General features: G+C 52.0%; 1 protein-coding gene across 1 annotated transcript; it reads left to right on the plus strand.

Annotated features, from left to right (window-relative positions):
- The first annotated feature begins 2205 nt into the window (after positions 1–2205).
- EIF6 (eukaryotic translation initiation factor 6) lies at positions 2206–8311 on the plus strand. The gene is made up of 6 exons (XM_069871781.1): positions 2206–2533; positions 2626–2711; positions 4111–4286; positions 4905–5081; positions 5695–5876; positions 7053–8311. The coding sequence occupies exons 1-6, from the start codon at positions 2427–2429 to the stop codon at positions 7060–7062; spliced, it is 738 nt and encodes a 245-aa protein (XP_069727882.1). The 5' UTR covers positions 2206–2426; the 3' UTR covers positions 7063–8311.
- The last annotated feature ends 1056 nt before the right edge of the window (positions 8312–9367 follow it).

The following is a 9367-nucleotide window of genomic DNA, read 5'->3' on the forward strand; positions in this document are numbered from 1 at the left end:
GTTCAGCCTAAACCTCCCCTGGCAGAGCTTGAGGCCATTCCTTCTCGTCCTGTCCCCTGTCACCTGGGAGAAGAGCCCAGCTCCCTCCTCTCCACAACCTCCTTTCAGGGAGTTGGAGAGAGCAATGAGGTCTCCCCTCAGCCTCCTCTTCTCCAGGCTAAACACCCCCAGCTCTCTCAGCCGTTCCTCATAAGGCCTGTTCTCCAGCCCCTTCACCAGCTTCGTTGCTCTTCTCTGGACTCGCTCCAGAGCCTCAACATCCTTCTTGTGGTGAGGGGCCCAGAACTGAACACAGGATTCGAGGAGCGGTCTCCCCAGTGCCGAGTCCAGAGGGAGAAGAACCTCCCTGGACCTCCTGGTCACGCCGTTTCTGATCCAAGCCAAGATGCCATTGGCCTTCTTGGCCACCTGGGCCACTGCTGGCTCATGTTCAGTCACTGTCAACCAACACCCCCAGGTGTTCACCATGAGGAACCTTCAGGGTGAAGCCACAGCCTCCCTGGACTGAGCGACTCCTCTCCCAGGGTCCATGTGCTGAAAAAGAAACAGGCTAAGGCATGGCAACGTGGCTAAGAATAAAAGAGCTCTTCTGCTGGGAGGAGCTATGTTGGGTCCTTCATGGGGAGGAGAACACTCTGAGCTTCACCAGGGCCCAGCTGAGCTGTGCCTGGAGGATACAGGTGGCACGTCTGGGCATACGGTCAGCATCTACACATGGTTGGTATCAGCCTATGAGTGGTGCCTGCATGTGGGTAGGATCGCCTTATAGATGGTGTCTGCACGTGGGTAGGATCTCCACCTAGGTGGTGTCTGCATACTGGTGGGATCACCACGTGGGTAGGATCGATTACCACACAAACGGTGACTGCACGTGGATGGGATCACCAGATGGATGGAATCTCCACACGGATGGTGTCTGCATATGGGTGGGATCATCACATGGCTGGGATCACCACACTGATGAGATACATCTCCACGTGGATGGTATCACCATATGGATGGTGCCTTCACAAGACCATATCTGAGCAAAGGTGGCACCTGACAGAGGTCATGGTTGGACACAGGCAGCCTCTATGCACATATACACATATGCCATGATGAGGCCCTCGGGTGACACGGGATTGTGGGTGACACATCTACACCCCAGTGTTGTTGTCCACAGATGATGTCAACGTGGAGGTGGTGTGGACAGAGGAAGGACAGCCCCACAGGGGTCTGGGACAGTCCCAGAGAGGAAGCAGGACAGCCACACAAGGGTAGAGATGGCCCCGCGGAAGGGTCAGGACACCCCATGGAGGTCTGGAATAGCCCCATGGTGGGTGTGGGGAGAAGCAGCCCCATGGGATGCTGAGAAAGCCCCACGGAGACGAGGAGAGCCCCATGGTGGAACCAGAGAGGCTCACAGAGACCAGGAGAGCCCCTATGGGGGGGACACACACAGCCCTATGGGGGCACACACAGCTCCATGGGGGGGACACACAGCCCTATGGGGGGGCACACACAGCCCTATGGGGGGGACACACAACTCCATGGGGGGCACACAGCCCTAGGGGGGGCACACACAGCCCTATGGGGGCACACGCAGCCCTATAGGGGGCACACACAGCTCCATGGGGGGCACACACAGCCCTATGGGGGGGACACACAACTCCATGGGGGGCACACAGCCCTAGGGGGGACACACACAGCCCTATGGGGGCACACAGCCTCTATGGGGGGCACACAGCCCTATGGGGGGCACACACAGCCCTATGGGTGGGGACACACAGTCCTGGGGGGGGTACACAGCCCTATGGGGGGCACACACAGCCCCTATAGGGGCACACACAGCCCTATGGGGGACACACAGCCCTATAGGGGGACACATACAGCTCCATGGGGGACACACAGCCCTATAGTGGGGGCACACACAGCCCTATGGGGGCACACACAGCCCTATAGGGGGGCACACACAGCCCTATAGTGGGGGCACACACAGCCCTATAGGGGGGCACACAGCCCTATGGGGGGGCACACAGCCCCTATGGGGGGGACACACAGCCCTATGGGGGGCACACACAGCCCCGGTCGCGCCCCACGTGGCGGCGGCCGCTCCTCCCGGCCGGGCGGGGGCGCTGTCGGGGGGCGCGGTCGCGGCGCGCGCCGCTCTGTCCCGCCCCTTCCGCCCTTGACGGCAGTTCCGGCCGCCGTACCGGAAGTGGCGCAGCGCGTGCTGGGGCGAAGGCCGCAGCGGCTGCTTGCGGAGCTTCTCGTCCCGTCCCGTCCCTGCTGCCGGGCCCATCCCATTACACCCCGCCTCACCTCGCCTCGCCTCGGCCTGTCCTGTCCTGTCCTGTCCCTGCTGCCGGGCCCATCCCATTACACCCCGCCTCGCCTCGCCTCGTCCCGGCCTGTCCCACCCCGCCTCTCGCCGTCCCTTCTCGGCCATGGCGATCCGCGCCAGCTTCGAGAACAACAACGAGCTGGGCTGCTTCGCCAAACTGACCAACGCCTACTGCCTCGTGGCCATCGGCGGCTCCGAGAACTTCTACAGGTGAGGATGAGCGGGGGTCCGGCCCAGCCGCCTCCACGGCCTCGCCCCCACCCCGCTTCCTCTCCGGCCCTAACGGCGCTTTCTCCTTGCAGCGTCTTCGAGGGGGAGCTGTTCGGGACCATCCCTGTGGTTCACGCGTCCATCGCCGGCTGCCGCATCATCGGCAGGATGTGCGTGGGTAGGTGCGGAGCGGGAAGGGCCGCGCCCCTCAGCTGTAACGCTGTGAGGGCGTGAAAGGAGCTTGTGGTGAGGTGGGCGCGGGGCAGCGGCAAGAAGGCCACCAGCCTCCTGGCTTGGATCAGCTATGGGGTGGCCAGCAGGAGCAGGGAAAGGATCGTCCCCCTGGGCTCAGTGCTGGTGAGGCTGCACCTCGAATCCTGGGTTCAGTTTTGGGCCCCTCACTCCAGGGAAGACATGAAGGGGCTGGAGCACGTCCGGAGAAGGGAACAGAGCTGGAGAAGGGGCTGGAGAACAGGGGTTGTGGGAGCGGCTGAGGTCCCTGGGGCTGTTTAGCCTGGAGAAGAGGAGGCTGAGGGGAGACCTCATCGCTCTCTGCAGCTCCTGGAAGGAGGTTGTGGGGAGGGGGGTGCTGGGCTCTGCTCCCAAGGAACAAGGGAGTTGATGAGAGGGAGTGGCTTCAAGTTGTGTCAGGGGAAGCTTAGATTGGATATTAGGAAAAATTTCTCTACTTGAATGAGTGGTGAAGCCCTGGAACCGGTTGCCCAGGGCAGTGGTGGAGTCCCCATCCCTGTAGTGTTTCAAAAACTTGGGGACGTGGTTTAGCAGGTGCGGTGGGGTTGGGCTGACAGTTGGACTGGATGAGCTGAGAGGTCGTTTCCAACCACTAATGATTCCAAGGGGAGGAGTGAAAGCAGTGGGAAAAGGGGAAACTCGCCCAATAGCAAGGAGCTAGAGTAGTGGGGATCATTTGCCTTGTGGTGCTTGGAGATGGGCTACAGACATGCCTAAGGCTGGTTGCTGCAAGCTAGGAAAAGGTTCCTTTTCCTTAAGTTTATGGTTCAGAGTCAGCGCTGGAGGGGCAGAGCCTGGGCAGGGGGAGGCAATGGCAAACGTGGTAATCAACGACCAGCTTTGACCCATCCCTGGCTGGTGGGACCCTCTTTGGCCAGAGAGCTTCTTGTTTTGAGTTTTGTTCCTGCAAAGAATGTGTGTGTCCGTCCTACGCTACTGCTGTGAAAGTAACACAGGCAAGGGGCAGCTGTACCTCCTGTGGGGCAGCTGGCAAGGAGGAAATTCCCAGTCACAATGTTTCATTGAGAACCTCGGGCTTCCTTTAGTGCTATTTAAAAAGAGAAGTGGTTAAAGATGGTGCCATTCACCCCTTTCTGCCTACGCTTCATCCTAGATTTCCCTCACCTGTGGGGCTCGGTTATTTTCAGTGACATTATTTCTCTTGGGCTGAATTCTTAGCCTGGGTGGGGTGGGTAGGGAAGGGCCATTTGTTACGTGAACATCAGGAAAGCAGGAAACCCTGTGGAAACAGTCTTTTTTTTTTTTTTTTTAAATTTTCTTTCTCTTTTTTTTTTCCTTCCTCTCCTGTTCCCCTGTTACTTTAGGGAACAGACATGGGCTGTTGGTCCCAAGCAGTACAACAGACCAAGAGCTGCAACACATCCGCAACAGCCTGCCAGATTCTGTACGAATTCAGCGAGTAGAAGAGCGTCTCTCAGCTCTGGGCAATGTCACTACCTGCAATGACTATGTAGCTCTCGTTCATCCAGACCTTGACAGGGTACATGGCTCAATAATGCTTTTAAATTCACAGTGCATGCACATGCAGTGATAGCCAGGCTGCCGTTTGGGCTTGTAACTGCTGGGAGTTGCTGTCTGTAACGTGGGGAGCAGCAGGGCTGTGCTGCCTCATATTTCCTTCTTAAGAGAGAAGTCTCAGAGTTGGATTTTGGACTTTGGGCTTGGTTTCAGTTCATCTACCTCTTTTCCTGTTTATCTTTAGTTGTGGATGTGCCCTGCCCTGAATCACTGTGTGCCCTCTTATTCAGCGTGCTAGGGTGGAAGGAAGGAGTGGGGTATGGAAGTGTGTTGGGTGCAGTTTGCTTTGTTATGTAAAATATTAAAACGAGCGTGCATGTGTGTAACGAGAGCATCAAGAAGACATTAAGGGGCTGGAGCGCATCCAGAGAAGGGCCAGCTCGGTGTGCACGGTTCACTGGGAACATCTGGAGTACAGAGTCTGAGTGTGTTTTATCATGATTGGATTGCAATGGATTGTGAAAGCATGGGTGGGCTTTCCAAGGGGAGGATTCCAGCTGATGGTTGTGTGCAGGAATAGCTTGACTTCAGACTCCAGTACCATTTTGCAGAGAACTTTATCCCCTCTTTCTCTTGACAGGAGACAGAAGAGATCTTGGCAGATGTCCTGAAGGTTGAGGTTTTCAGGCAAACAGTAGCAGACCAGGTGCTGGTTGGAAGTTATTGTGTTTTTAGTAACCAGGGAGGAATTGTGCACCCTAAAACTTCCATTGATGATCAGGATGAACTGTCTTCATTGCTCCAGGTCCCACTCGTGGTAAGGCATTTATAGGCTTTTATTTTCTCATACCATTCCCTTCCAACCCAGTTCTCAGTTTCAGGGTTCATTTGGGCTTCTAGATATTCTTTCTGCAGAGCTGTTCCAGGTGGGAGGAGACTTGAATGGGGCAAGATTTCTGGGACGTTTTCCCTGTTTTCTAAGTTTGTATAAGCTGCTTAGCACCTTCAGTTTGCTTCTTGCTTCTGAACCATTGCTCTGCTGGGATTATGCAACTTGTGCTGATTCATTCGTGCAGAACGCGAGGTCGTCTGTGGTTTGGCCAGAGGCGGTGTTTAAAAAAATGAAGCAATAAAATCCTGTGCCTGCTCGGTTGGGTTTGTGAATATTGCAATTGCTTGCTCTGCATTTGTGCTTCTTACTTGTTAGATTCCATTTCACTGAATGCCACACAGTTTTTTCTCCTGAGATTAAGGCCTGTCCAGTAATCTTTTTATCTGAAACCTTTCTAAAGGTTCTGCTGATGGCAGGAGCTTTAGTCTTTAGAGGAGAGTGGGTTGAAGCCCGCTGCTAAAGAATTGTAATAAGGACATGAAGTGAAATGTGTTGCTGTCAGCGTACCCCGTTAGCTCTTGCTGCTTTGTTTTGCCAGGCTGGAACGGTGAATCGTGGCAGCGAGGTGATTGCAGCGGGAATGGTTGTGAATGACTGGTGTGCCTTCTGTGGGCTGGACACGACCAGCACCGAGCTCTCCGTCATAGAGAGTATCTTCAAGCTGAATGAAGCTCAGCCAAGCGCCATTGCTACCAACATGAGAGATTCCTTGATTGACAGGTATGGAGGATCCAGGCCTGTGTGTAACTGTGATCAAAACAGGCAAGATTTTACTGTGCAGCCAGCTGCTTCCACAAACAATTTATATATATTTTTTTTTAATTGCCATTTTTTCTCTTCCTTTTTCTTCTGTGTTCCTGACAGTAAGCACCTCTGTGCTGAAGGGTTTGTTTCCTTGTAGCTAATAAACCTGCTTAGTCTTTGTCAGGGTTTTTGTTGCATTGACAATACTTTCTGAGCAAAACAGTGTCCATTTCAACTTTCAGACACCTTTTTCCTAGTTGTTCAGTGCTCAGCTATGAAATGAATGGATTTTTTTAAACAAACCTTATTTTAAAGTTAAAATGCTAGTGACTCTGCTTGACATCTTGGCTTGTGATTGTTGTAACCCAGAAAGTTATAATTTCAAATGCCTGATACAACCATTTCTAGAGCCAAAAAGACTTTGGAGATTGTCTGCTGCTGCCTTAAATCTTTTTAATTTAAGGCTGCTACCCTAAATGTCTTTTTTTAAGCCTTTTTGTCAAAGGCTTCATCCAAGTTACCTGTTAGTGGGAGACAGGTTTTCTTGTTTTCTGCCTGGAGTGGTTGTGATAAGGGAGCTTCCCCATTCATTAATGTGTGCAAATATTTTACAAGGTTTAGGCACACTTATGGATGAACGTCCTACGCAAAATTTATTGGGGATTTTGTTTGATTACAACTCTCAGGATCATTGCTGTGGTGCTGGAACTGTGTTCTTGAGCTACCTGGGCCATTGTCACTTAGTGTCTGAGTTCTCAGTTACTAGAACATACAGAAATAAGGATAAGGAAAGAAAAAGGAATTCCTGGAATTAAGAACCCTTTGAGGAGTTCTTTGCTGTGCCTTCGGAGTTCCTTTATAAAGGCTTGATGTTTCTCAACATAACAGAGGCATAATTAAGCTTGCTCTGTGCCTTGATAACTGCCCAGACCAGGCTGAGTGTATGTTTTGCCTTTGCCAACGTCTTTTCTTACAATGACTGTTAGCAGCCACTAGGTCTGCTGCTCTTCTCAAGAGACCCTTACGGTCTGGGAAGGGAAATTCCTACTGGGCCTGTGTAACTGGGCCTGAGAACCAGCTGTGCTGCTGTTGTGAAAGGCCTCTGCCCTCTGGTGCTCATGTGCTACATCTCCTTTCTATTTTGTCTTTCAGCTTGACCTGAGTGGTGCTGGTTCCTGCTTTCCAGAAAGCTCCGAAGGAGTCAATGTCAAGCTGCACTTTGGATCACAGACTTCCAGACCTCCTGATGTTTTTTTCTGCAGCCCAAGGAAGAGGCAAAAACATTTTTTGTACTGTTTTGTAAACTTTAGTGTCATTACAAAACTGAACAAATTACACCTAAGTTACGAATCAGAAATGCTCTCTATCCCTTTGCTGACTTCCTCCAGTTCTTCAGCTCTGCTTTCTCCTTTTTGGATGCTGACCAAGCCCTTCAAATTCCCACAATATTTACACCTGTGGCTCTTGGATATTAATCGCTAGGGATTGTTTTGCCTTAAATAATGCCCTGGTGTTCTGTACTCAGCAGGCTGTTTCCACGCTCACATGGCACTGCCCTCTCTTCCCACACTCTTGCTGTGGTGTTTCTGCTGCAGGCAGCCTGCAGGGCCCCTTGCATGTCCGATACCAAAACTGGAGTAGTTTACTTGCACAAAATAACTTGGAAGTCATCACCTGCTCTCTTGCCCTGGCTTGCAGGTATTCCCACAGGGATCAGCTCTGATTAAAGCCAGGGTTTCTCAAAGTCAGTCCAAGGCCTTCTCACAGCAGCAGTGTGTGTGGAACAGCGCGGTTTGCTCTGCTGTCTGCAGACACTGTGGCTCTTGGGGCATCAACAGGCTCTTGCCAGCAGGCTCAGATTTTTCTGTGGGGGTTAGTGACTCTGCTGGGAAATGCTTGGAAGTCAGCAAGTAGAGAGATATAAACCACCTGATCTTGAGTTGTCTTGGAGAAAAAGGTTAAGTAACACGGTTCTGAGCAGTTACTCCATTCAGTCAGTTATTTAGGATCTTGCTAATTAGAGCTCTGCCCCTATCAGGGAATGATAATAACAAAAAGGAGCTGCAGGCCCTGCATGTGGTTCTAATTGGAGCTCTTCCTTCTTGCTTGCTCATTTTAGTTGCTTTACTTCCACTTGCCTGTTTCAAAGTGCATTGATGGTGTAGAAATGCCTCCACTCCCCATCCGAAGGGTGTGTGGAAGCTCCTCACGTGCTTTCACACAATTGCACTACTCTACTGAGGCTTTCCTGGCAGCGGTGTGCGCAGAGCTCTTTTTTTGGCCCTGGTGCTTCAGGCTTTATAGAAAAGTAAACTTCCATTATTGTGTTACTGTCTGGATGTTGGGGCAAGTTTGTGTTAAGGGTTGCTCCTAAAACTTTGAAATAAAGATTCCCATAGGGCCATCTCTGATCACAGGAATCCTATCTTCTGGTCTGTCGGGAATGGTAACTGAGCTGGAGGTGGCTGTTTGTAGACAGCTCACCCTCCTGCCACCAGCTCCACACTGCTCTGGCTGACGATCCTGGGTGCTCATGGACCCTTGGATATAGTCTTCTTGGGTGCCGAGTCCAGGTCCAAGACACTCCAAGAACAGTAGGAGCGAGAGACTGCTCAGCTCTGGCCTCCTCAGAGGGCTCTGTTCTTGGGTACAAAAGGCAGAGTCTGAGTTTGGTGTTGAGCTGGGACACCTCCCACTGGATCTGGTTGCTCTGAGCCCCATCCAACCAGGATGGGGCAGCCACCACTGCTTTGGGCAACCTGGCTCAGGGCCTCCCCACCCTCACAATCTAAAATCTCATCTCAATCTCCCCTCTTGTGGGTGAAAACTGTTCCCCCTCTTCCTATCCCTGCACTCCTTGATCCAGAGCCCCCCTCCCCAGCTTTCTTGGAGCCCCTTTCAGTGCTGGAAGCTGCTTTAAGGGCTCCCTGGAGCCTTCTTGAAGCTGAAGAACCCCAACTCTCTCAGCCTGTCCTCAATGGGAGGTGCTCCAGCCCTTGGATCGTATCCATGGCCCTGTTGTGACCATATTGGTGATTTTTGTGTGTTGCATGTTCAAAATTGTGTAGCGCTAAACAAGAAAAAATAATCCAGTCACTGTAATCCAAATCCTTCAATAGGAAAGGTGCTGGTACAGTGTTAGGATGTGCCAAAGGGAATCAGGCGGAGCAGCAGGGCTTTGTGACCTGTGCTCTGTGGCCTCTTACAGAAGTTGTGTTGAAGCTTGGGATCTGGAAGGTGGCAGATGTGCCCCCTGTTCTAAACAAGGGTTTGTGGGAATTACGACCTAGGAAGATGGGTCTGTGTGCAGGAAAGAAAACTATAATAAAGAATGTAATTGCTAGAAATGGGCACATGACATCATGAGAGAGTATAAAAGGTGCTGTTTAATGGGAAGTCGTGTTTTGCAAGACCTGGAGAAGGTCTGCTGTGAGGTTGATTGTACTTCCAAAATGTGTTTGGCTGGT

This window comes from Phaenicophaeus curvirostris, chromosome 18 (assembly GCF_032191515.1).
Source record: "Phaenicophaeus curvirostris isolate KB17595 chromosome 18, BPBGC_Pcur_1.0, whole genome shotgun sequence".
In the NCBI taxonomy this organism is placed as follows: Eukaryota; Metazoa; Chordata; class Aves; order Cuculiformes; family Cuculidae; genus Phaenicophaeus; species Phaenicophaeus curvirostris.